The following is a 27867-nucleotide window of genomic DNA, read 5'->3' as shown; positions in this document are numbered from 1 at the left end:
ATAAAACGCGATCTGAAGATTATTTGTGACTTAGATCACACGCATGCTCTGTGAACAAACATTTCTCAATGGAGGAATGTCAATGTAAACTACACCAAACAGCAACAAGTTGAAGTCATAATTACACAAACTAGAGTGACGAAGTGTATGCAACAATGGATAGTAAGTTCTTAAAAGTGTCTAGACTAAGAAATATTTAAAACAGAATGTTTCTAGGGAAAAGAATTGAAGAATGCACCAATTGTTGAAATCTCGATATATGCAACATGCAGAATCTGAAATTACCATTCTAACGACTATGAAATCAACTGTAGAATCTAATTACCGGTCAGTTTTTTAGTTCATGGCCATAATTGTGTAGTAATTAGGGCTATAATGACCGTGGATATCGGCCTGGATAGCTCAGTGGTTAGAGGTCCTGGGTTCGATTCCAGATCCATCCAAGATTTTCTCCTCTCTCATATACTACATTTGGTGCCGTTGACCACCCCTGGATTTGAAAAGAACCAGGGTTGTGTGTGTCTTGGAGGGCGAAGATAAATTAATGAGGGAGGAATGTAGTAATTAGGGCTATATGGACTATGGATATTGGCCTGGATAGCTCAGTGGTTCGAGCACCTGACTAGTAATGCAGGGGTCCTGGGTTCGATTCCTGGTAGATTTCATCATGTATTGCCTTACTTCAAAGCACACTGAAGTTTTTAAAATGGTCATTGTTATACGCAATTGGTTTAAAATAATATGTATACGGTGTGACCGTTGGACCGAGCGAAGCATGAAATGGTCATTAGTGTGTCCCAAGTGATAATCATGATTCCGTTAAATACGGTAGATAATGATTCATTTAAAAATATAAATTTTTAATGAAATTTTGCTTGCGCTAAATACTCAGTAACATTTCAATATTAAAGGGGATATATGGGCATAACAGTTCTATATGATCCGCCTATTCATTTTACGCGGGAAATGAAACGCAAGGCGACGTAAACCATGCATTGTGACGTCACATGTAGCCTCGACTTTTTTCTCTTTCAAAGTAAACAATTATAAACAACAATACACCCTGTTTGCAATTAAAAAAGGCCGTTAAACTAAACAAAATTAACCACTAAATTCAAAATTGCAAAAAAGTAGGAAGTATATCGTATATTCTTATTTAATGAAACTCATGAACTCGTTCATCTATTTAGTCGTATTACTGTTTTTCTATCTAATGATTGGCTAAAAACTGTTACAATGATAATTACACAATTCATTTTTAAAAAACTGGGTGTTTCAATTACACATTACACGTCAGTCTTGTATTTTTGGCATTCAAAATTAAAACATGAATAACTCTAGAAGCAACTAATTAGCAAAGCAATATGGCGGCGCCCATATGGATCATAAAATTTTCAGTGAACGTATGTAGAGATTATCTCTATTCATTTGCTGATTTTCTCATTTTTTCTTTTACATACGTGTTACCTTTAGAGCCTTGCTTCGCGGACGGGCCTTAGGTCCGTCCGAGCTTTGCTCGGTATAACACTCTTCTAACCACCTGCCGTGCACCATGATGATGTGGTGTCCTACACAAAGAGAATTTCCTAATTCTTGTTGATTGTGGTGAAAGTATGTAAGAAAAGATTTTTTTCTATTGAGGATTTCTGTCATCATTTTGAAAGAGAGTATATAGGACGAAGAATATTTATAACTACGATTTACAAGTGCGTGGGGTTTTTTTTTTAATAGGACATGGATATTCTAAGAAAAAAATTCCTAGTACTGAGGAACAGAAAAAGAATTTGCAGGTAAGTGTGATTGATTGCAAGTATGATCATAGATAATGACTTACTTTTATTAGCAATTTATTAACTATTAGTATACTAAGTAAGGGTGCAACGATAAACCGTGAGACGGTATATCTGGATAATATTATGCTACGGTTCGATTCTCGATATGCCATACTGTACCTCGGTTCGGTATTCTCGGTCCGGATTTATATGAATTGTCCGCTTTGGTTCTAAATTTACGTTGTAAAAATGGCTTCCGGTAGTGGAAAACGTGGTTCTGTTGAATTAATTGCTCCTCCAGCAAGCCATAAATCTTCCATATGGGAGCACTTCGGTTTCCGAAAAACAACAGAAAACGGTAAGCAAGTCCCTGTTTCCAATGTTACAACTTGCAAGCACTGTTTTTCTGATGTGTCGTACAAATCGGGGAACACTTCGAACATGACAACACACATGAAAAGGCATCACCCCTGCATCGATTTGTCTGTCACTCGGAAGAAGGTTCCTACACATTCACAAATGCGCCTGCAAGATGCTATAAAAGTTAAGATGCCAATAAACTCGCCCCAGTCAATGAATATATCACGTTCAATTGAAATATTTATTGCAACGGACATGCGGCCATATTCGATTGTTGAGAGTGAGGGGTTCAAACAAATGTTATCAACACTGGAACCGAAATACAAGCACCCATCCAGGACAGAAAAATATGCAGCTTTAAAGAGACATTAAATGATACCAAAATCAATGTAATTGGTTATTATTCTTAGTATCTTCTGTGTATCGCGATACGTATCGTATCGTGAGGTCTGTATTGTGATACGTATCGTATCGTGAGGTAAGCGTATCATTGCACCCCTATAGTATACTAAGTATTTGTGTGTCCTTGTCAATATGCAATTTGTCGATGCTAAATCAATGATAATTCATTGATAATAATACCATATTTATATAGCACCCTTTTCAAACACTATGTACGCTCAAAGGTGCTTTAATTTGATCAAACTCAATGGAATTTTGCTTGTGTCCCTTTTGAGACTAACCAGTTTGATATGTTAGGTAGGGAGGGAAAATATTTTATTTTTTGGCTAAAAATCTTTGAAAAATTGGTAATACAATGCAATGATGTTCAATGAGCAGATCATTTTTACAAGTTTTTGCATGGCTGATCTTTTCATGGATACATAACATTTCCCTGAACGATTCCAGGATATACTTTTGTTATGAGAGGAATTTTTTTGGTTGGTTTAAAAGAGGAAAGACATAGATTTTTGATTTACGGTCAAATGTAATTTGCATGTGCATGTACACTATAACTAATGATAAATGTAATTGTTGGAAATACATTCAATATTGAAGTAACATATTTCTTGCATTGTGTTTTGTTCCACTATTACATTACTTTTTTTTTACTTTAACATAGAAAGCAGCTTTGCAAGAAGTGTTACCTGGATACGAAGATTATCTAGTTCTGTTGCAGGAGAGAAACAGGTATTTATAACTCTTTAAACGGTAAAATATGCTGCATTAGTACTTATTTCAGAGTATTTAAAATTCTGCACAATTGGAGCTGATACGCTGTTTTGCATTATCATGATTTAGCACTTTTTCCATATCCATGATGATGAATAAAGAGAAATTTTCATATTTTAGTGCAACCATTAGCCATTAATTTACACTCTTGCTTCATTGCCAAAAATGCTAAAATATGAATCCCACTTTAAATCCACTTTGTATGTACACTTACAATGATAAATGGTAATTATGAAAAGTTGTAATAGAATTTTTTTTATACCCCCATCATGAAATGATTAAGACTTCGAGTGTTACCCCCTCCTTTCTGTCATTCCATCATAGTTTTCTGCACCTTTACTTTGCTGGGTATGTCGCTTAAGATCAAGTTGAAGTTTCGTGTCAATTCACCTATTTTTATGAAAGTTATTGGCCATAGTCTTTGAAAATTTCTAGTTATTCATTGTTTAACTGGAATTTCTATTTTCCATGAAATACCTGGGGCATATAGTGCCACCCTTTTCCATTATAATTCAGTTTCCATTCATTATCTCTGCTACAGAGGCACATTTTTAACTGAAATGTGGTACTATATAGATTCATCATGAGAATATCATGATAAGATTTTTAATTGGCTCTGACTGAATAATTTTCTTTTGACAGAGTTGTACCCCTTGGGCTTAGAAAATTTCAAACAATGCATTTTCATTATATCAGTCATACATGGACATTTTGAATTGAAATTTGAGATATAGATACTTCCTGAAATATGCAGATCAAGTTCATATTTGGTTCCGGTCGAATAATTTTTGGAAGAGTTAAGCCACTTGGACTTTTAAAACTTTTCAAACAATTCAGTTTGTACTCTTTATCTCATTCAGACATGGAGATTTTGAATTCAGATTTGGGATATACATGTAGATATAAATCCTAAAAATGTGCAGGTGAAGTATGTACAAGGGTTTAGTCAGATAACTTTTGGCAGAGTTAATACCCTTTGGTGGGGGCATTCGTGTCACTTTGACACATTTGTTTTTTCTGATGTTCTTTTAGCAGATATTTAGTATGTACCTTTACCATAATAAATTACAGATCAAGTTTCATTTTCCTTAGTAATTAAGTAATTAATATCTGAACAATTCATTATTTGGTCCACCTTGCACTTCTATGTTCTTAAAACATGAAAAAAGTAATGTAATTCAATTCTCTTTACAACTGATTCAAGAAAACAAAGTACCAATGTGGTATTCTGTTTTTGTATCATTTGCACTTGGTGTTATTTTCACATCCTTGGACTTGAATATTTTTAACTTGAATGTCAACTGGGGCATTTGTGTCATTGACACATCTAGTTTTTCTGTTACAATTAAATTTTCATAAAATTTGAGTTGGTAGGTTTTTTCTCTTGTATAGCATGCCAGGAGTGTTCTAAGTCCAGTACTCCCCAGATCTGTTATAATGCTACCCCCACCCCCTCCCCAATGTATCTATAGTCAAACACTGAATCTTAATCTAATTATTGAAGAAAATGCTGCTTTCAGACTGCTGAAGAAAATGAGAAAGAAGAGTAAGAAACAGATAGACAATGAAAGAAAGGAACAAGGGTTCTCTATTTATGTAAGTGGTGCCAATGCAGGAAGAAAGCAGCAAAGGGGGTCATCTCGCAATGAAGAGAGCATGGATTCACCGGAGCCAGCTACAGAGAGGCAGAGACTCAAGACCGCTGGTGGTAATCTCAAAACAAAATGTTCTGCTTACAATGATTTCAACTCCCTATGATTAGCAATATAGAAAGAAACACATGCACAGTGCATAATGTTTGTAAAGAAATAGAAGCATCTGTCTTTGTAAATGCATTACATGACTGTAAAGATAGGATGTCTTAAGTTGATTTGTATTGTTTGTGTTATAGACATTCATCATAAAAACGTAATAGATCACAGAGATCTTGATAGACTGGCTGCAGATGAGAAGCGGAGGATGGAGGAGAAAAAACGAGTTAAAACGGCGCCTGCCCGTGAACGTCGGAGGAACTGGATGGCAGGATCGGTCAACATTAAAACAGAGCGCGGGGAAAAATGTCACTTAAAAGCCCCGGGTAAGGAAGGAGCTTCACTTTAGTGTCTTCAGTCAGTTTACTGTCTACAGTGTAATTTGATACTGTAAAAGTAATGACATTGACACAATTACATTACTCAACAAAAACATGCAATAGCACTATCATAAATAGAGTCTATGGTCTTATTAGAGCAATTTAATCTTTTTATGTCATTATAATTGCTCAAATAAGAACAGCAATTTCTTTTCGTACAAAAATGCATCACAGTAAGGTAAATAAATGTTGGTTTTATTCATGTAGAGATAGTGACAGGAAATTATGAGGATGACTTTGAGGACAGTGAAGAAGAGGATAGAAAACATAAGAAGGTACTCTTTGCTATAGCCTTGAGGGGTGTTATACTTTTACATGTATGTTTGATGTTAGTTTCCCCCTGATATAGGTTTTTTACTGGGGTGAACTGAAGTTAAAATTCATTCAGGACGTTGATTTAAGTTTGATAAATAGTTAATTTTTTTTTAATATTTATATGATACTTGTCTTATTGTAATGAAGAGATATCTGTAGAACTGCAAACATGGATCAGCTCTTCAGAAAATATCACTGTGAATATAAAACATCTGTACATGTTCACTAATTTGTTTTTAAAGTAACCATTTGCTATGTACATGTGCGCACACACACACACCAGGCAACGAAATTAAGGGGAAATACTCGCTAAATGCGAGTTAAAAATTGAATTTGCGAGTAAAAAATCACAAGTGATCGCAACTTTTTGCGAGTGAAAAAACCCCGATCTTTTTCCCGGATTTCCTCGGTTTATTGGCTGTACTTTGAAGTTTACAATAATTTTGTCTTGTGCATAGAAATGCTTTACAGAATGAATATACAAGTATTGAAAAAGTAAACGTGGATCGAATAAATAACTAAGGCCAAGGTCATCTCAGTCAGTGATGTCGAAGATGGCCTACTTCGGACGTCTCGGAGACGTCTGGTGTAAATAGCAAGCATATTGATCTCGTCCGTGTCTACATGAAACAACACATGACAGTGTGTGACTGTTTACGTGGTGTCCTTCTGTACTCTATAGTCAAACACTTCGAGTTCGCGGGGTTTTCTTTTCAACTAGAATTTTTTTAGATGAAATTTCCAAAAGTTTTGAACGTATAGTTTGAATTGGCGCAAACAGTATTCAATATTTCAATCCACATGATGCTGTAAATAGGTGGTAGATCTCTGGACAGCGAGTACGCCACACAAGTGTACCGTATGACCCGCACCATGCATGTTGTCTGATAATTCATTGAATTTTAAATGAAAGAATTCGCAATCTTATTTTTATTATTGCACTTTAAAGGAGATTTTAAAAGATTTTCCCAAAATTTTGATAAAGAGACATGCTTGTTTTCTTAAATTCATGTAAAACAGTAATCGATTGAAAAATGCTAGTAAAAGCTCAATTTTGCTAGTTGGAAATTAATTTCAGTCCCTGCACACACATGTTGAATACAATATTTGTGTGATATCAACTCTTTCTATTTAGATATATATATGTATATGTATGTTTAAATATATATAAAGGACTAAAAATGACCAACAACACGAACAACTGAATTGTCAAATTTTCAGGACGACCTGTCCCTTCCTCATTTATTATTTGACCTTGTATCTACTATTAGATCCGACACTTTGGATGTTGAGTGCTGTTGGATTATAGTGCTTTATATATATATGTATATATATGTTAATCAGAAATAAAATATATTTATATATATGTATGTATAGAAGATAGATATACATGTACTGTTATATAGAATATTTAAAGTGTGAATGTCGATGTAACTTTCAGTTTGATTCATATGAGGATGAAGATTCTGATAGTGAGATAGAAATCGATGCTTCCAAGTTCAATAAGTCACCAGTTAAGAATTCTCCGCCAAAAAGTGTTCCATCAAAGCCAGAACTCAAAAAGACTCACTCAGCACCAGCTGTTCAACAGAGGAAATCAACTAAATCCAAACCCCCACCACCCGAGTCAGAGTCAGAATCAGAAGAGGAGAATGAAAAACTCATGCTCAGTATAGCTGACATCAAGGTAAGCTTCCTCTGAGGAGGGTGGAATGGTAGATTTCTAAGCAGATACAGTATGTAAAGTCTTATTTTCACTGCAGTCTCACAATTTCCTACTTTTGCTGAAGGACTTATCAATGACAAGAACATAACCATAGCTTTTATGCAAACTGGAATATTTAAAGGGACGAAAACTGATTTTGTTCGAAAAACCCTGACAATATTGTAACTTAAAGGGGATTTAAAGCTGTGTACAGGACACTTTATTACTGTGAAATTAGTGTGAAACATTCAATGTTAGTATCTGTGCCATGTAATGTTGTCAGCAAATAATCTGTATCGGACTAGACTGCAATATTTCTATATCATGTGAGGAATTATATCACACAATTTAACAAGGAGGACCACTTACGAAATAAAATTATTTCCTTCTATTTTTATATATTGATGAAATACCTGTTCAATACTCTAGATTAACAGTTCATTCTCAAATTCTTGTTCTTTCGATTTGACTGTACAAATCATTTCACAGTATTATTAAGTACTCACGTGAAATAAAGACTCCACAATATACACAGATGCTACTCAGTATAAATGTTGGGATTTATATAGACACTAGCAGATTAAAATAGTTATTTCTAAACCTGCTAAAGGAAATGGTAGCATGAAAAATTTATTTCTAAAAAAAAATTATTTTCCTCATATTGATTGTAAGCATTGAGTAATATTTTCAAAAACTGTTTGTGTGAATTTTATACATGTATATCACAGAAAGATTATTCTATTTGACAGTGAGAATCAATGCATTGTTTGTTAAGTGTCTTATATTGTAAGAATCCTGTTTATTTGACAGAAACTTCGACAGAGCCTGGCAATGAATAGAAATCTACAAGAGAGCTTGGCCAAGGAAGTTAGCAGTGTAAGGAAAAATTTTCTTTTGATAATTGAAATTAAAATGCTTAGAAAGTTTGAATTATCACAAATATACATATTAAGTTGAAAATATATCATTCTGCATGTAACATGAAAATACAATTAAGAATTTTTTTTATAAATTCCTATGAATCTGGAGGGTAAAGCAGGAAGAAAAGATGAAAGTGCATGCATAGTGAAAACGCAGGTGTTTTAAAATTCTTATGTAGGATTTGTCAGTTGAAGAGGAAATCCCAGAATGCATTGACCAAAATGGCTGGTCACAGGTCTAGTAAATACATGTATCTGCATGTATATTTTCAGGTTTTTGTTACAAATATGACATGGTCTTTAAATGCAATATTTCATATCACATCAGTTAATATCAGAAATGTTATTTACAATTAATGAATATACTCATGCATTATTACATCATCCTCAAGCACAGTGGAATTGCATTATGTCATCCTGGAGCATATAGTCGAATTTTGTTTGATATGTCAGATAGTAAAATGGGCTTACTTACTGGGGACAATTTCTTAAAGGGTACTGGGGACAATTTCTTAAAGGGTACAAGGCATTCACTGTGATAAAAAATATGACTACAAGCTGAGTTCATTGTTGTAATGTTCTTGAATTAGTGGCCATAAGTGATTTTCTTTTATTATACATGTACATGTATACCCATCAACAATCCGTGTCTGAATACTGTTAAATTTACAGAGTGTTATCTGACATTCCGGATTACCACACTGTGGTGGTCTGAATCCAGATCACTTCTCTTTGAAACTGATGACATCACAATGCATCAACGCTCATTTTCGTGGAAAGGGATCAACCATATCACGGACAAAAATTGTGTACACTAAAAATAATTTCAATATATGTTTATCTTTTTGATAATTTGGAATACATTCATCATTTCAAAAATGTGTATCTAAAGATGCATAAGGGAGTACATAATTATCATTACAATAACGTGATCCAAAGAGACACTGCACACTTTTTAGCTTAAAGTCCTGTCCACCCAGTTTTGAGTGTTGGATCACTCTCTCTTCTCCATATTATAGAACTAATGTAAACTGCCATTGTTTAGTGTCTTGGAATCGGGCAGTTTGTGTTCATCATTTAGAATGCGTATAACGGACTAAGAGTCTGTAGGTTACGTACACTGTACATACATGGGACAGCTAATCGTGCTCAGTATAATGGACTAAGAGTCTGTAGGTTACGTACACGTACACTGTACATACACGGGACAGCTAATCGTGCTCAGTATAATGGACTAAGAGTCTGTAGGTTACGTACACGTACACTGTACATACACGGGACAGCTAATCGTGCTCAGTATAATGGACTAAGAGTCTGTAGGTTACATACACTGTACATACACGGGACAGCTAATCGTGCTCAGTATAATGGACTAAGAGTCTGTAGGTTACGTACACTGTACATACACGGGACAGCTAATCGTGCTCAGTATAATGGACTAAGAGTCTGTAGGTTACGTACACTGTACATACATGGGACAGCTGATCGTGCTCAGTATAACGGACTGAGAGTCTGTAGGTTACGTACACTGTACATACATGGGACCGCTAATTATGCTTAGTAATAGCATTTTCACATTGCTTGGTTTATTTTATGAGTGATTTTGACTTCAAGTACAGTATTATAGGAATAATTGTTTTGTCAAACATGAAATACACAATACAAAGTGTACTAGAAATCAGAAGAGTTTTCAGAATGATGATGAGCTATGAAATTTGAGCTTTCTTTGCTCTTCTTGTAATACATATACTTGATTTACATTGGCAGGCATTAAAGAAATGGGAGGGGTTTGAACAATGATATAGTAACTTAAAAAAAATCCATTATAGCAAATCTATGCATTTTACTATCTCTAAGTGCATGGAACTACAGTTTTGTTTTAATTTTTGTATGTTATCAATGTAATCTGTTTGCATGATGTTATTCCCAAATTAACAGAAGTTGGAGTGATTTCCATTGTATTATGATATTCAGTTATGTTTAAAATTTGTGCATTTCCCAGTACTGAGTCTTTCAATTATAGACATATTTTATACATGTGTCATTATGTGCGACTGTACGTGTAATGGTTTCTTTATATGAATTTTACAGCATGTTTTTGAAATCAGTAGTTTGAAAAAGAAATCTTTGTGAATAAACTTCTTAGAACATATGATTTATAGGTATCAGATATTATAGAATGGATTCAGTACTTATCAACAATTGTTACTTTTGATATTATTGTTGGATGTGAAGTTACTGTCATATATTTTCATTTGAAGATTTTTTTTATGGGTAAAATTTTCATTCGAAGATAATGAAGTCAAAGAAATTCTTTGAAAAATTGTTCAAATAAATAAAAATGTATGCTATTAAATTTACTTACTAGAGGCAACAAGTAATTAACCCCGTGTGTTTGTACATCCAGATGGGAACAATTTTCTTTTCACTCTCCACAAAATGTTTGAAGATAAAACTTCATATCTTATTGAATTTGAAGCTGTGGGTGATCTGGATTCAACATTTTGTGTGATGGATCCAATGAGCAACAGATGGGTGGTGTGGTTATGTTTAAAGGAATGATGTTTCCTTTGATTGATTAGTTGATGAAAATACGATACTGCTTTAAGTGTTATATAAAACTATTGATTGTATGTTGTGATTTACATGGTAGTTGTGTACGTGTCTAACAGGATGAGGGAGAATCGGGGCGGGCATCCCCCATTGCTGAGGAGGATATTGAGGAGGACTTGGTCCCAGCTATGGACAGCGTGTGTTTGGACAACAGGGACAAACGCAAACCACCCTCTTTTAAACCCACAGATACTATTGTTTTAGAGCTAGATAAACCTCCTACTAAGTGTAAGTTTTTTCTAAAATGATTGATCTATCCTAAAATAAAAAAAAAATGGGACTCCTGAATAGGCTAAAGCTTCTCTGGAATAAACCTGTATTTATTTACATGTAAATATTTGTAGATATTGCATGTAATAAATCTCAATATTGTTTGTATTTTATTGCATGTAATAAATCTCAATATTGTTTGTATTTTATTCCATTGGAGTACAGACTTCTTCAATTCTTAATGTGTATCTGCAGTAGTTGTATATATAGGCTGTGTGCACCTAATTAGCATTACAATACCAACGCAGAGGTCATGTATTAGCATTACAATACCAACACAGAGGTCATATATTAGCATTACAATACCAACACAGAGTTCATATATTAGCATTACAATACCAACACAGAGGTCATGTATTAACATTACAATCTTAACGCTGTCACAGGGGTCTTGTACAAATGTAATATTACCCTTGGGGATCCAGGTTAGAATAGGTCCCTAGAACCCCTAGCTTGTCATAAGAGGTGACTAAATGGGGCGGTCTTTTGGATGAGACCGCAAAAGCCCCATGTCACAGCAGGTGTGGCGTGATAAAGATCCCTCCCTGCTGAAAGGCCGTAAGTCCTGATCATAGGCCTAAATTTTGCAGCACTTCACCTGCAATGGTGACATCTTCTTATGAATGAGAGATTCTTGAGTGAAACGTTAAACAATACACATCCAACCAAATGTAATGCACTGTACGGACATACTGAAAATGTACTTTTTCCACATGAGATTAATTTATGCTCACATGGGATTAATTTATACTCACATGAGATCAATTTATGCTGATATGAGATTAATTTATGCTCACATGAGATTAATTTATGCTCACATGAGATCAATTTATGCTCACATGGGATCAATTTATGCTCGTCTTGGATTAATTTACGCTCACATGGGATTAATTTATGCTCACATGGGTTTAATTTATGCTATGTATGCAATCATAAATTTTGCACAGAATATTTAAAATGCATTTAAGATATACAATGGCAATCCAAGAAATTACACTGTTGCAGGGATCTGCATGTATTAGCATTACAATATTAATATCAACACTGTCGCAGGGATCACGTATTAGCATTACAATATTAACATCAACTGTTACACTGTCACAGGGATCATAGTAGCATTTGTCGTCTAAATGTATTTGTTGAATCTGCCAATTTTTGTTATTGATGAAAGGAGTGTCAAACAATTATTATTAAAAGAATCTGCATTTCAAAGAACAGATATACTTGTGATTTTGATAATTATGTGTCATGATCTTAGATATGCAGACATTTGAATGAACAAGCTTGAGATTCTCATTTACCTGGTTACAGCTAAAGTTCAGAAGAATTTGGCAGCTTCAAGAAAGAAAAATCTGGATGAGGATTTAAGTGAATTCAAATCCAAGAGGAAAGAGCCAGCCAAACCCAGACCCGCCTCCACTCTCCAATCAAGTAAGAGTTTTTATAGTGTCTATGTAAGGCCAAAAAATTGTAGTTATGGTTCCTATTCCATACTTTACAGAAATAGGATAGGTAGGTAGGTCAGATTTAAAAAAAAAAAAATTGTGGATGAAGTATGAAAAAGGTGTGTAACTCCAATTGATATTTGATGATAAATCAGTGATTGGGAAGGCCAAAATGGCCTATGGGACCATGGCCCCACGTTTCAAGTTTTCAATGGGTCATATTTAGATTTAATGGGCCATCAACATATTTTGAATGACCATTTTCAATAAATAGCAAATGTGCAGTGGAACATTGTTTAATTCAAACTCTGAACCATGACCAGATCTTTTCCACCACTCTTGAAAATTTTTCTTCTTTGTTTCAATGTCCCCTTCTCCATGGTATCATTGCGTTTATTGGCATTGGTATTTGAAGACGGTCTTGTTTTTTTTTTCACTTTCTGTCGTTTCTATATCAGTCCTTGGACTTCTGAAGCTTAAACGCTAAGGTAATTGAGTATAAGCATGAGAAGACGTGATGAGATGTGATGTAAGAGGAAATAGTTTATTGGTTATTTATTTTGATTTGTATTGCTTCAACCAATGAGATTCGGTGTATCAGAATACATAGGAATTAAAAATGAAAGTACAAAAAATAAGTAAGTCGTACCCAATTCATTCTTGAGAAAAAAACGTAAGTTACAATCGATAATGAATGCACACTTTGGCGCATTGAATTAGATAATTTAATGCACCAATTTTCACCTGCATGGGACTATGGCGCAGGGCGCATGTCCTTCCCAATCACTGATAAATTAAAAGCATGCAATTCTCACTCAGGAAGTCATCAAAATTAGGGTCTGGAATTGAAAAATAGGGTAGGTCTGGAAACCGAAACTACACAATTATTTTTTTTTTTGCCTAAGCTATAAATGCATGTACGTTTAAATGACAGAGGTCACTTCATATGGGGTCTCTCCATCAGTTTGTCTAGATCCAGTCACACTTTCACAGTGTTATGTAAAATCAAAATCATTGATATTTATGTTCTGTATGAAATTACTTATTTTGGGATACATGAAAGATGCCTGGGTCTTTATGTGTTGACTGGTTGTAAATATGTGATTGCTGTAACACTATTTACAATCAGTATTGCAACATCAATATAAACACAATAGTCAATGAAGAAATACAGAGCGTGTCGCATCGCTCCTATTTTTGATGCTGAAAGATACTAATAGTGAAAAATACCAATATTCTACCCCTACATTGCTACTTAGAAGTCATTGGCAACATCAAGTGACACAAACTGTTATTTAAATGGGGATAAACTGCTATTCAACAGCTAGGAGTCTAGTCAAGCAAACAAGCACCTGGCAGATTAGCTTTCTCTCCTATTACCATGGTTCACCCATGCATAGTGGTCTGCATGAATGATTTTAAGTAATACAGTTATCAAAGCCAGAGGTGAGCTTTATATTTTTGATGGAGTCCATGTATATAATCATATCCATGTTTTAACTTTCTCCCATACCTAATAATTTTGCTGTGTCCATAACACGGATTATTGCATTATGGGGAGCACCGCTATGTATTCTATAATCAGTATATTCAAAATTTAGTACAATCATAGGTCATAAATTATTTGGTGCAAGTCTGATTGATTGCTATAGATGTCAGTATATGTAAGCAGGTTTATAATTCTGTTCTGACTGCTGAAATATGAATCCTGATAGATTAGTACATGTGCATGATACAAAATTTTAAAATGAAAATATGCATTTGCAGAAAGTACATGTACATCATGTTGCAAGTTTTATTTGATTTCAAAATGTTTAATCCTGAAGTAATGTTTTTTTTAACTATCAATATTTATTGGATAAAGAAAATTTTACCAGTTATAAGTTCTTTACCATTTTACATCGTGTGCCACTGAATTTTGAATCAAGAAATCATACTGTCATTTTGACAACTCATTTTAGACCAGAAGAAGCCCTCCGTCCGTCCATTGTCAGCAAGTCGCGTCAACGCAAAGACGAGAATCGACACAGATGAAGAGGCATCAGCTGTGTTAGAAGCCATGAGGGCCGAGAATGAACAGGCCTCAAAACTCAAGAAAGAGACACCCAGAAAACTGCCACCAACCCCTAAACAGGTAAACAATGGATAAAAGAATACATGTATGTACCAACAATGAACAGAAAACATGTATTCCAAGAAACTGCTACCAATGGTTTACAGATATTTTCAAATGCCTATCAGAGCTCTAGCTCTGAAACTTAAAATGAAGAATCTCTTTGTAAAAAAGGAATGACTCCTATTGTCAAAGTCACCAACTTACATATGGAAAGAAATGGTTTCTGGATGATAAAACTATTCATCCAGTGTCTATCACAAAAGATGTTTTATTTAGGTCAAAAGTTCAAGGTCTTCAGATTACATAGGTAACAAATGATTGTTTGTGTAATATCTCTTTAAGCTGCAATTCAAAAAGTATTTACCTTTTTTTGAAATCACAAATCAAATTAAGGGCTGTTCCAGAAATGATCAAATGGGGGGGTCGGGCGACAAACGATATTTTTTTGTGTGGGTGGTCGTATTTTTTCATATTTTAATTGTCCGTGGTTGGACTGTTAAAAAAATATTTATTATGGGTAGTGGGTAGTTTCTATTGGTTTATTTTGTGCCACGTGGGTGTTGAGTTTTCAGAATATTTTTATTGTCGCTCTTGTCGTGTTGGTTACAAAACGTCGGAGGGAAAATTGAAAACGTGCTTTCGAAATGCTGCTTTCGAAATCGGAAATCGGAGGTAACATAGAACTATTCGAGTTGTTGCTCTTTGCAATGCATAACTTTCCATTACGGCACTCTTCAAATTAGAGGCGCGTTTAGTAGGGTCCCTTTGGACGTGATGGTGGCGAACTCTATTCTGTAGATTATTACAGTTTACAGTGCATCGATTTTGGGAATATTTTGAAACCAATAGGTATTCCGTTTTCCAATAAAAATAGGCAAACCTTAGTTGATTTATACGAGGGTACCGATGCGTTATATTTATCAGTAGGTGTGATGGTGATATAGAGGCCTCCGGGCGCGGGCTCCATTAGAAGACGAACGATTCGTGGAAAAACATATCCATACCCATTTCATGATAATAGCATCGTTTGGACTCCCAATCTTTCCAACATTCCCGCCATAGATGCCTTTGATTGTTGATGTGACATCGTTTCTTCAGAACTACTGTGATACAATGTCGCACAGGCATTACCGCGTCATTGACTAGAATATTTGTCCCGAAAACCTCGCAAGATTTGTACCGTTTTCATTTTTAAAAATATTTTTGTGGTGGGTCTGGTTAGTTTTTTTTTTATTAGATGGGTCATTGTAAAATGAGTTTATTAATTTGATGGGTCATGGGGTAATTTTTTATTTTTTTTTATGGGTGCTTGGTATATACAAAAGGTGCCTCCCGACCCCCCCATGTATTTATTTCTGAAATAGCCCAAATGGAATTTGCTCATTTCATTATGTTTTATGGTAATGATGTGAAACTTGCTAAATAGCTTCCTTATGAACAAGTTCAGATCATGTTCAATTTTACCACAGTTACAAGGATTTTGACCATTTGTTTAATTTGTTCTCTATCATTTGGTAGCCAGTAGGAGATATGGATTACTTTAGCAATACCTTTAGAATGCTTGTTTTTGTGCAGATATTTTGTTTATCACAGAGTGTGTATATATTAGTACACATAGTTTATTCAAGGTGGTTGTAAAGAACAAGGTACGATTGTATACATAAAAAGACCCAAAATTTTTCTCTCTATAAAATGTCTGGAATTAACCTTAATCAGTGTTTTAAGAAAGTAAAATATATGCCAGGTATAATATGTGAACAAAATCAGAATGATATTCCTAATTGGATAGCATTATGACATCATGAATAAGACATTTCCCGCCTTTTTTTCAAAATAAGCCTGAAAACTGTCAAATGTCATACATATTATTGCTCAGGAAAAGATGTGCGCATTTGTCGAGCAAAATGAAAATGATATATATTGTGTATTATTTTAAGATGAAAATCATACTTAAATATGAATTTGCTCGACGCATGCGCTGTATTTTTTCTGAAAGAAAAACCACCTGAAATTGTGGATATTTTCATGGAAAATGGCATTTCTGCAATTTTATGCCAACTTCTAGCTCTCGTCATATGACACAAACCATTTTGCTGATCAAACTGAGCGGATTTTGGGTTTGCTAATCCATTCCTTATTTGAATGTCAGGGTTTGAGTGAAATCATCGATATTTTGGGCCAAATGACTTTAGAAACTGTACCTACTTCTTTACCAAATTCACTAAACTCAATACTCGGACAGGCTAAGTGTAACAATGAATTTCACTTGTACAGTGTACTTATAGTGTGTGTTTTTATTCCACAGAGACTCCGCCCTGCCAGTGCTGGTCACATTCCGTCCTCCCCACGCCCCTCTTCCACTGCAGAACCCTCTCCACGCTTCATCAGACAATCCCCGAGGCCATCCACGAAAGAAACCAATCAGTCGACAGACGTGGGAAGCAGTGCAGGGGTCCAGGGCAGCTTTCTAGCAGACGACAGAATCTCAGAGGTCATGAAAAAAGTTCTCCTCATGCAACCAAAGTAAGAACGACCATAAGTCTCCTCAGTGGGGTCTTGCTGTGTTTGTTGTAAGAACATTTTAAGTGGTGAACAATGTTTGTAAGGTCTTATGAAAAGTTGATATTGTGGTTTTTGGGCCAAAATTTATTTTTCAGAAATAGATTTGACAGGAGGAAATGTTTTTATTTTGGGGACAAAATGATGTGGTTGCCCCCATTTTCTATCACTGGCTTTGTCTGTTATTTGTCAATCTGTCTGTCTTTCAGTCATCCTATCCTTAACACTCTGTAGCAGTTTACCGTAGGAGCTAAATGTAGGACTTTGATGTTTGGGTTGACCTTCTCTATTTCTTTTGTGAAGGTCATTTGATGCATGTATTTGCCATCAATAATGATGTCATTATCAAGCAACAAGCAGGAAACAAAGTGAAACACTATTTTTGAAATTTTATTTTTCAAACGCATGTTAATGCAGGCTGATTTAAATCCTATGTTTATTTAAGGAATGAATTAAAGTTTTGTTTTATTTTATACGATATAAATTGGTTTGGGGTAGTTTATGCTTATAAACCGCGAAGCTGTTTACTTTGCAGTGCAAGATGCACTTTGAAGTCGTTCCTAACAAGGGCGCTTGTTTCATAGGCAAGACTTCATAAGCTACTTGTATACTTCGCATCATGCACCAGAAAATGAGATTTTTTATTTATTAAAAGATTTAAACTACAATATGACTTACCATAGCATGCAGCATTGTCGCCAATTAAATCCGACATATTGAATTATGTAAGCAATTCACAGACAGCGATCCACATGTTAATCAATGAGACATGACATCATCTGTTACATTGTAGACATTCCTGACGCATTTTATTCTTCATTAGCAATCCCCCCCCCCCCCCCAAGTAAAAATATAATGAAACAGCAATTTTGCAAATACTTGATATGCTGTTTTGTATTTCACATATGACATCGTTGTATATGTCAGATTTGTTTTTGAATTTTTACCATTGATATTTTATGTAATTTTTCTTGTAAACAAAGACTACGGAGGGGGGTGTCGGACATTACAGTATTTTATTGTGCACGTTAAATTCTGTTGATTTTCAATTTCATACTCTGTAGTTCAAAGGTCCATCAACGTAATGGTGTTCCATGGTGCAATGTAAAATTAGAAAAGGAAAAAGTAGTGCCGTTTTGGTTGTCAAGGGGGTGTCCCCATACCAAGTTACATTTATACAATATAAACAAAATTTTATCAGTATGCTTTGCCAATTAAATTGCGTGTTACAAGTAAAATTAAATTAATTAACATTAACTTATTGGTAAGCATGCATTAAAATGTAATATTCCTTTGCATTATTGAACAAGTGTTGTTTGGAGCCTGTGCATTAGATACAAGAAAAAATATAAAACCACATCCAAAGTATTTCTTCATGAAAATGTCTTTGTGGCACTTTAAAGTGCAGGTGGTGGCCCGAGAACCAGGAATTCAACTTTTTGATGTCTTATTAATTAAATGCATATCAAAAGTCTGATACTTTACAAGCACTTTTGATGATAAACAGGTTGTTCAAGACACTTTTCATCTTGAAGACATAATTCTAAAACTGAGATGAGCTCAAAATCTCTTCTCAATTTCTTTTTATTTATCTCAATCTTTTTTAAAGAAAATCTATAGTGAAATCCAAATCTGAGAACAAAGTTTAGTCCTTTTACCTCACTATGTTCTGTCTTCAGTGAGCATTAATTAGGTTATTCGTTTTGGCAGACAGCAGAAGAAGTTAATGAAGGTCCTCATTAATTAGATTATTCGTTTTGGCAGACAGCAGAAGAAGTTAATGAAGGTCCTCATTAATTAGATTATTCGTTTTGGCAGACAGCAGAAGAAGTTAATGAAGGTCCTCATTAATTAGATTATTCGTTTTGGCAGACAGCAGAAGAAGTTAATGAAGGTCCTCATTAATTAGATTATTCGTTTTGGCAGACAGCAGAAGAAGTTAATGAAGGTCCTCATTAATTAGATTATTCGTTTTGGCAGACAGCAGAAGAAGTTAATGAAGGTCCTCGTTAATTAGATTATTCGTTTTGGCAGACAGCAGAAGAAGTTAATGAAGGTTCTCAGTAGGATTGATTCGTCAGCAGATAATGAGGAAAAGCCAAGCTCTTCTCCATCCTCTAAACCAGTAAAGGCCACAAAACCGATCAACAACATGGTCAACAGGAGTACAAAGGTTGGTCACTGTTTCTCGTACTTTTTGTGTGTTTCTTACTCACAACCATTTGACACTGAAAGATATAAATTTCAATGAAAATAGCAAAAATACATGTAAAGATTGCAGTCACTGATCATTATGAAAATAGCAATTTTTCCCTCCCCTTAAGCAAAAGTTTGTATAGAATGAAACATTAAAATTTAAAACAAAGTAAGCAGAATTTTTTGTCACCAGAAATTGTTATAGGCAGTGATAGTTAGACATTGTTATAGGCAGTGATAGTTAGACATTGTTATAGGCAGTGATAGTTAGAAATTGTTATAGGCAGTGATAGTTAGACATAATTTAATAATTGTTATAGGCAGTGATAGTTAGACATAATTTAAATTGTTATAGGCAGTGATAGTTAGACATTGTTATAGGCAGTGATAGTTAGACATTGTTATAGGCAGTGATAGTTAGAAATTGTTATAGGCAGTGATAGTTAGACATTGTTATAGGCAGTGATAGTTAGACATTGTTATAGGCAGTGATAGTTAGACATTGTTATAGGCAGTGATAGTTAGACATTGTTATAGGCAGTGATAGTTAGACATTGTTATAGGCAGTGATAGTTAGACATTGTTATAGGCAGTGATAGTTAGACATTGTTATAGGCAGTGATAGTTAGACATTGTTATAGGCAGTGATAGTTAGACATTGTTATAGGCAGTGATAGTTAGACATTGTTATAGGCAGTGATAGTTAGACATTGTTATAGGCAGTGATAGTTAGACATTGTTATAGGCAGTGATAGTTAGACATAATTTAAATTGTTATAGGCAGTGATAGTTAGACATTGTTATAGGCAGTGATAGTTAGACATTGTTATAGGCAGTGATAGTTAGACATTGTTATAGGCAGTGATAGTTAGACATAATTTAATAATTTACAATACTTAGAGCTCAACCGTAGGCATATTTTTTCCCCCTGTTTTTTTTTGGGGGGGGGGGGGGGTTGCAAATTTCGCAGAAATGAAGTAAATGTATTTGTGAAATTAATTTTTTGCGATTTTAAAATAAAAAATAGAATTTGTTTTACTTGATCATTCTTGATTGGGGAGTATCAGTTATCTCTCTTTTTCCAGGCCAATTGCCAATTTGTTGTGAAGTTGTAGCAGCATTTTTACTTTTTTCCTTTTTACAAACTTTTCACAGACAATTTAGTATAAAAGAGAGAAAAAGAAAAACATTTCATTTGCTCATTTAGACCTATGCTTAATAGGTTAATGAAAATTCTTTGTATGACGTCACAATTATACGCTCTAAATGACTCCCTCTGTATTGTAGCTGCAATAATGTAGCCCTCTCTGATTTCTTTTTTTCTTTTTTTTTTTTTTAGGGAGAGGGCTACAACTCCTTAGGATCTCCGTAATGGTGCAAATGCGGGAGTGATTCACTCCCGCAACATTTGCGCTCATTCTAAACATTTCCTGACTTTCTTTACGTAAATAAAATGATATTCTATTTTCCTTAGTCAATATATAAATTTACAACCTGCAACTTAAGATTTGTGAGGCTCTATTCTACCGTTTTCAACAATTTCGATAAATTCCAATTTCTCGATTCATATTTGTGCGCCATGTTTGATGTTCTGAAGTTTCAACTTCCGATTGTCAAATCATTTGCATATGCCATATAAGGTAGTAGATACATCAATCGACAAGTATGGAGGCGAAAGCTATTTCGTCGGTATCGAAAAGGTTTGAATTTAATATCAAGTTAAAAACCGAACAGCAGAGTGTAAATTCTTTCTGCAACAATATGATTTTCCTTTCTTTGTCGAAGTGGCTCGAGTAACTACATTTTCGCGCTGATTGTCAATGCTAAGGTTTTTCATTAGATCCACCTACGAGATCTCGCGATAACAAGCATGGCGGAGCAGACGAAGAATTTTGCATGCTGTACATTATATTTAATGAAAAACACCTTTATTAGACATGCCCGAGCACAAAGTTGGTACTCCTTTTGATGTAAACAACATTTGGGACTAATACACAGAGTTTATTATCGGTTATTCATAAAATTATTTTGCACCATTACGGAGATCCTATGGAATTGTAGCCCTATCCCGAAAACGTCAGAATAAAAAAAAATTGGATAGGGCAACATTATTGCAGCTATCTGTATTGTGACGTCCTTATATTGTTATAATCATAACAACATAATTTGTTTTCATAATGTAAAACGTCTGAAGATTTTATATGTCTATATTATAATTAAGAAATAAGTGTAGAAAAATTTACACATTAGTCAAGTCAAGTAGTGGTATTATAAAACTATAAAAATATTGCATTATATTTTTATTACATATATGTATATTTTCTCAGAGGTCAGTTGGGAAATTTTCACCAAATGAGGAAAGTATAGAAGTAAACTTAGAGCTGACCTCTAACTGGGGTCACAAGAATCTCATTGGACTGACAGAGATTCAGTTCTACGACATGGACAGACAACTCGTTCCGGTCCGTAAAGATGAGGTCACGGTTCATGGTGCTGGAGAACAGCAGGGCTCCATTGATGTCTTGTTTAATGGGAAGACAAAGGTAAATGTGTAAGGTTAATATCAAATCCAGAGTGTGTAGAAAGCAGTATAAACAACTATACATTCAGCACTTCAGTGTACATAAATAACTGTACATTCAGCACTTCACAGTGTACAGAAATAACTGTACAGTCAGCACTTCACAGTGTACAGAAATAACTGTACAGTCAGCACTTCACAGTGTACAGAAATAACTGTGCATTCAGCACTTCACAGTGTACAGAAATAACTGTACAGTCAGCACTTCACAGTGTACAGAAATAACTGTGCATTCAGCACTTCACAGTGTACAGAAATAACTGTACATTCAGCACTTCACAGTGTACATAAATAACTGAACAGTCAGCACTTCACAGTGTACAGAAATAACTACAGTCAGCACTTCACAGTGTACATAAATAACTACAGTCAGCACTTCACAGTGTACGTAAATAACTACAGTCAGCACTTCACAGTGTACATAAATAACTACAGTCAGCACTTCACAGTGTACGTAAATAACTGTACAATCAGCACTTCACAGTGTACATAAATAACTACAGTCAGCACTTCACAGTGTACATAAATAACTACAGTCAGCACTTCACAGTGTACATGAATAACTGTACAGTCAGCACTTCACAGTGTACATAAACAATTGTACAGTCATTACAAGTTGTTCAGGGCTTCACAGATTGATAGGGCAATTAAGTAAAAAAGAAATTGTGCATATTACTTGTATTTATGTTGTGTCATGGGATAAGACACTAAAGTTTAGGGAAGGATTTAGTCTTACAAAAATATGTTTCAATAATGACATTCAATATTATATGTGTCTGTAAGGAAATACCTGGTGCCAGTAAAGCAATATTTTATTTGTTCTTACATATTCTTTTACAGACAAACAAGGATAGGAATATGTGGTGCTGTAAGTTTAGAAAGTCAGTTCCTGTAGAAATCTGTTTAAGCCTTCAGATGAAGAAGACTAACACAGAGTTGTCCAAGATTAAAATCTGGAACCACAACAAGAGTATCACGGTTAGTATTCTGTACACAAACAAATCTCTAATTCACTAGGGGGGGGGGGGGGGGGGGGAGGGGGGGGAGGGGGGACACAGTCCTTGTGTATGATATGCAGCAAAAATTTTGAACAAGTGATATTCTTTACTTGATACACTGCAGAAATTTTCACTGAACATTTCACAGAAATAATGTAAATTTTCACTGAACATTTCACAGAAATAATGTAAATTTTCACTGAATATTTCACAGAATTAATGTAAATTTTCAACAAAGCACAAGAATTTGCAAACCACACAGCAGAAAGTTTCATAAAACAGTAATTTAGACTATACATCGCAGTAATCTTCAGCAAATACCTTCTCGGAAATAATGTTAATTTCAACAAATCATGAGTTCTTGTAACATTAAAGGTATATAATCAGACTTTTCAAACTTAATTAACGAGGCCTACAGTATATAGCCTAGTCATGTAATAAATAGACCTATTTAACAAGTCTGTGTCGTAATAAACACACTACCAAAGTTGTGATGTACAAAGGTCTGATATATCATCTCCTGCATTAATTCTGAGTATACAATAATGGCTACAGTGTAGGAGATGTAAATACTTGTATATACAGGGTGTCTCATGATATCACGGCACTTATTTTGCATAAGATGAGTAATTACTAGTTCTCACCATGACATTTCATTAAAAACTCTGCATAAACCATGCAGTAAACTAACTTTTTAGTGGCTATTCATTTTCCAACCTTGCTTTGTATATTTTAGTTTTCATCACATGGCAGAGCATTTTATAAACATCTCAAGCCCTAATATCTTTGAATGGCAGTGTACAATGAGATGATGACTATACAAGTCAAATAAACCCTAATTGGTCCTTTCATAATGATTTAATTATTCACAGGTTATAAGTGTCACATTTTCTACAATTTTATATTCCTGCCGTAATTTTCTAGAGATTGATTTTTGCTTTTAAATGTATACCGGTAATAGAGCCCAATACACCATGCAGGTAAACAATGAGAAGAAAACGTACGTGTATTTATATACAAGGCTATGTCTGTAGGTCAAATAATATTATAATTAAACGAAATCACTTAAAAAATACAGGTCAAAAACCTATTGTGGTATATTACACGCACCCCTTTCTCAAAAAATAAAATTCCAGAAAAAAGTGTGTAATATATTCCTCAAAATACAGTAGCTGAATTATAATAACTGATAGTGTAGCATTCAGATTTTTCTTTCATGTTTTGAAATAATTTCAACTTGATTGATAGGCAACTTTTGTGGATATTCAGTGTATATTTTTAAACTTATTTGTAAATTTAAATCATAATGTCTTTTTTACAGGATTTGGATATTGGTGTGAAACATGCCCGGATATTTGTTGGAGGTATACTGGTTTTTGATGGCAATATAGAGAAGGGTTGTGGAAACCAGGTGTTTGACTATGATTTTGTGATAACTTTGAAGGACAGTGGTGACAAAATTTCTCCCCGTGACCCAGGAAACAGCCCTAGTCCTATTAGTCTGTCTCCAGTCATTCACACTCGATCCCCCACCTCCGATAAGACTTCCTCACAAAGGAAGTCTCACCACACACCCACTCCTTCACCCTCCACAGACAATGCACAGAGAAATCCATTCGAGCAAGCTTTCACCAGGTCTTCCCATCCAAATGTTCAACCCCTTACTCCGTCCTATAGAGTCCCTCCACTAGATCTCAAACAGAATGAACCTCCCTCAGAGGATCGCCCAGTGGTTCGCAGTGAGACTCGGACAATGAATCACTCAGAAAAAGACATTCAGCGACCTGTTGTGATGTCAGACAGATCAGGATCTGAGGCAGAAGAAACTCACAGCAGAGGTAGGACTCTCGTCATCTTACAAATTAAATTTTATTTAATATAGTTGAACTTCAGTATCTTGAACATCCATATCTTGAATACCATGGATATGTCGAAGTGAGTTGAAAGTCCACTAAATTTTCTTTATGTATTTTAACTTCATTACCTCGAACCTTCAGACATCTCAAAGTTTTTCCTCTGCTCCGTCAAGTTCAAGATAACGAGGTTTGATTGTATTTGAAGTCTAACATCTCTGTGTAAGAGTCCTCATCAATTATTTGATTTACTTTCTCTTTGTCATTAGTCCTCTAACATCTGCTTTTTGAAAGTTTTGCATCGAAACTAGGAAAACGGTATGTTTCATGATGACAGAGTACCGAATTTTCTTGATTGTTTTTATAATTATAGTTATCAGACTCAAACTTAGAATATATGCAACATGGTTATGAATTGAATTTAAACAATATAGAGTTCTGACTAAGACTGTTTTATCCCTGATAAAAACGGCATGCGTCAACTGTAATAATAGCGAAACATCAAACTCATTCGATACTGCTAAACATGGTGAATTTGTACCAATGTTGTAGGTCACAGTTCAAGGTCAAACAACATCAAATGTACATTATCTCAAATATTACACCTGTCAATTAATGGGAGCGTCGTTATGGGACATGTATTGCTTTATGCAATACTCTCAGAATGCTTGTTTAACATTTTACACGTTTCATTTCTTTCACAAAATAATTTACAAGTTTTTATATGCTTTCACAATTGCGTTGACCCATTAATTAGGATACTAAAAAACTAAATAATGAACAAATTATGCATCAGTATGGAGTAGTAAAATTGAATTTTATACACGTGTGAGCACATTGTCAGGATAGATGTGGTGTGAATGAAGTGCAAAACCTGAACTTGCATAACTTGGTGAAGTAAACATAAATGGAAGTTAAAAGTCATGCATAACAAACAAAATTAATCCCCTGAGAGTGATGTGGATAGATCTGTTGTTTTTGAATTGCTTTTCTGAGTTTAGTTTATGCTAGCTTTAATTACTGAAGTACAGTGCTTCTTATCTCAGAAATGTAGTGCAATTCTGCAAATAGTTTGCGTTAACAGAGAGATTGAAATATTTCGTTGATCCTGAGCCAAAAGAGCCACACTGAGTGAAGTTGGAATTCTGCGTGTCTGTCTGGAATTTAAGGAGGAATTATGCATCAGAGAAATCAAATGGAATGAAAGTGAAGGATATGTTCAATGATATTTTAAAATGGAAAAGATTGAAATTTACTTTATTTAGTTGGGAAAAAATGCAATTTTTGTAGAAAACATTTTGGGGGGGGGGGGGGATTAAAACTCCAGATAGACTTGAACGCATGACCTTCAGATCAGCAGTCGACACACTCACCTACTGAGCTATCTGATTTAAGATTTAACAGGAATATACATGTGTTGCTGAAAATATTTTCATTCAAGTTTCAAATGGAAGTCAGCCATTATGACAATGTAGTATTCCTCCTTAAAACTTTTTACATTTTCAGCTTTTTTCTCTCCAGAAATTTCACCCAAAGATTGCACTGGTTAATGGGATCCTGTTCAATGACTTATACTTTATTAGCATGAAATCTTTCTACAATTTGATATTTAAAGGGTTTTTACCACAATTTTTAATGTAATTAAAATCAGAAGGAGTAACCTTAATAAAGCACGTTTCTGCTGTTATATTGTTTCATTACTCCCAATAATTGATACAAACATGCATTTTATCTGCATATATTCAAAGCTTCCGCTTCTCAAATCGTCACTAATGAGCTATCCAGTCACGTGATACATCATGACGTGATACGTGTCAATGTGCTGCAGCAGCTATGTATGTGTGTATTGAAAGTCATAAATTATACAGAATGGATAGTTAATGTTCAGACATGGATGACATCCCGTTAGTATTTAAGATTCCGCCATACACATTCAAGGGGCAGCATGAAAATACATACAAATAATGTACATATACATTATTGTAAAAAATGTAATGTAATGTTAAAAAAATAAATGTATAGGTAGAGTGTAACATGCATTAGCCAATGATGATCTAATTAAAATCAGTTCTTCTCTAACCGTTACACTGGAGAAGGTAGAGAAGATTTCCTTTTAATTAAATTGATGCATTGACCTACAATGTGTTGAAGGAAACAGTCAATTTACCGATATCGATTTAATTTATAATTTTATTTTTCAAGGGGGGGGGGGGGGGGGGGGGGGGGGGGCAACCAGATTTTAAAATTACCAATCTGATGAAAATCTATCGACTTCTTAAATCGTATAGTGTGTGTTTAAGAGGGAGGAAGAGAGGGAGGGAGACTTGGGGCCAATAGTCGTAACCTCTACCTTATAATCATCCCTCTCATTACTTTTTTTAAAAATATAGGGGGGGGGAGGGGGGGGGGGGGCTGTCATTCATTATATTGTTGCAAAATTTTTTTCACTACGTTGGCACACACCGTCATTTTCTAAAAATATTTCAGCATTTTTGACGATTATTAACTGACAACTGGCATTTTCTCGACTTTTTCATTTTCTTACTATTTTAATGGGGGTGGGTGGGTGTTTAGACCATGTAGTCATTTCGTACATGGTGTCAATACTCAAAAACTTCAAGTGTTGGAGAAGGGGGGGGGGGGGGGCAATATATCGTTGCATATAAAATCAAAGGTGCATATATATAAAAAGTGTATGCTAAACAGAAATATCTGTGGTTGCCAGACCCGCGGCGACTTCAATGATTGCCTCAATACCTGATAGGCTATAAGAGTTCTCAAACTGAAGGCAGTCTCTGATTATGTCCAGTCTGAAGGACAACGAGCCTATTAATTTGTAAACAGAAATGTCGATATCATG

General features: G+C 34.7%; 2 protein-coding genes across 13 annotated transcripts in view; one reads left to right on the top strand and one right to left on the bottom strand.

Annotated features, from left to right (window-relative positions):
• The window catches only part of LOC125671858 (tRNA-splicing endonuclease subunit Sen54-like), a 17118-nt gene extending 17097 nt beyond the window's left edge, over positions 1-21 (bottom strand). For 2 of the 3 annotated variants that reach the window (XR_007368761.2, XM_056162620.1), the window contains exon 1: position 1. This exon is cut by the window's left edge and continues 123 nt beyond it. The gene's annotated coding sequence lies outside the window, so the exon portion shown is untranslated. The other variant, XM_048907843.2, reaches the window with a different exon arrangement.
• A 3-nt stretch (positions 22-24) lies between these two features.
• Positions 25-27867, top strand: part of LOC125669606 (katanin-interacting protein-like) — a 54591-nt gene continuing 26748 nt past the window's right edge. For 6 of the 10 annotated variants that reach the window (XM_056162618.1, XM_056162614.1, XM_056162616.1 and 3 more), the window contains exons 1-17: positions 41-162; positions 1732-1790; positions 3196-3263; positions 4826-5013; positions 5197-5382; positions 5644-5711; positions 7193-7438; positions 8267-8332; positions 8556-8612; positions 11049-11217; positions 12571-12690; positions 14666-14838; positions 17126-17343; positions 19414-19552; positions 21903-22118; positions 22997-23134; positions 24476-24992. In XM_056162618.1, the coding sequence (XP_056018593.1) occupies positions 156-162; positions 1732-1790; positions 3196-3263; positions 4826-5013; positions 5197-5382; positions 5644-5711; positions 7193-7438; positions 8267-8332; positions 8556-8612; positions 11049-11217; positions 12571-12690; positions 14666-14838; positions 17126-17343; positions 19414-19552; positions 21903-22118; positions 22997-23134; positions 24476-24992 (2635 nt within the window). In that variant the 5' untranslated portion in view covers positions 41-155. Of the gene's footprint in view, positions 163-1731; positions 1791-3195; positions 3264-4825; positions 5014-5196; positions 5383-5643; positions 5712-7192; positions 7439-8266; positions 8333-8555; positions 8613-11048; positions 11218-12570; positions 12691-14665; positions 14839-17125; positions 17344-19413; positions 19553-21902; positions 22119-22996; positions 23135-24475; positions 24993-27867 lie in introns of all 10 variants that reach the window. The other 4 variants (XM_056162619.1, XM_056162617.1, XM_056162613.1 and 1 more) reach the window with 2 other exon arrangements.

The sequence above is a fragment of the Ostrea edulis genome, chromosome 4, assembly GCF_947568905.1.
Source record: "Ostrea edulis chromosome 4, xbOstEdul1.1, whole genome shotgun sequence".
NCBI classification, from domain to species: Eukaryota; Metazoa; Mollusca; class Bivalvia; order Ostreida; family Ostreidae; genus Ostrea; species Ostrea edulis.
This window is presented reverse-complemented; position numbering and strand designations above follow the sequence as displayed.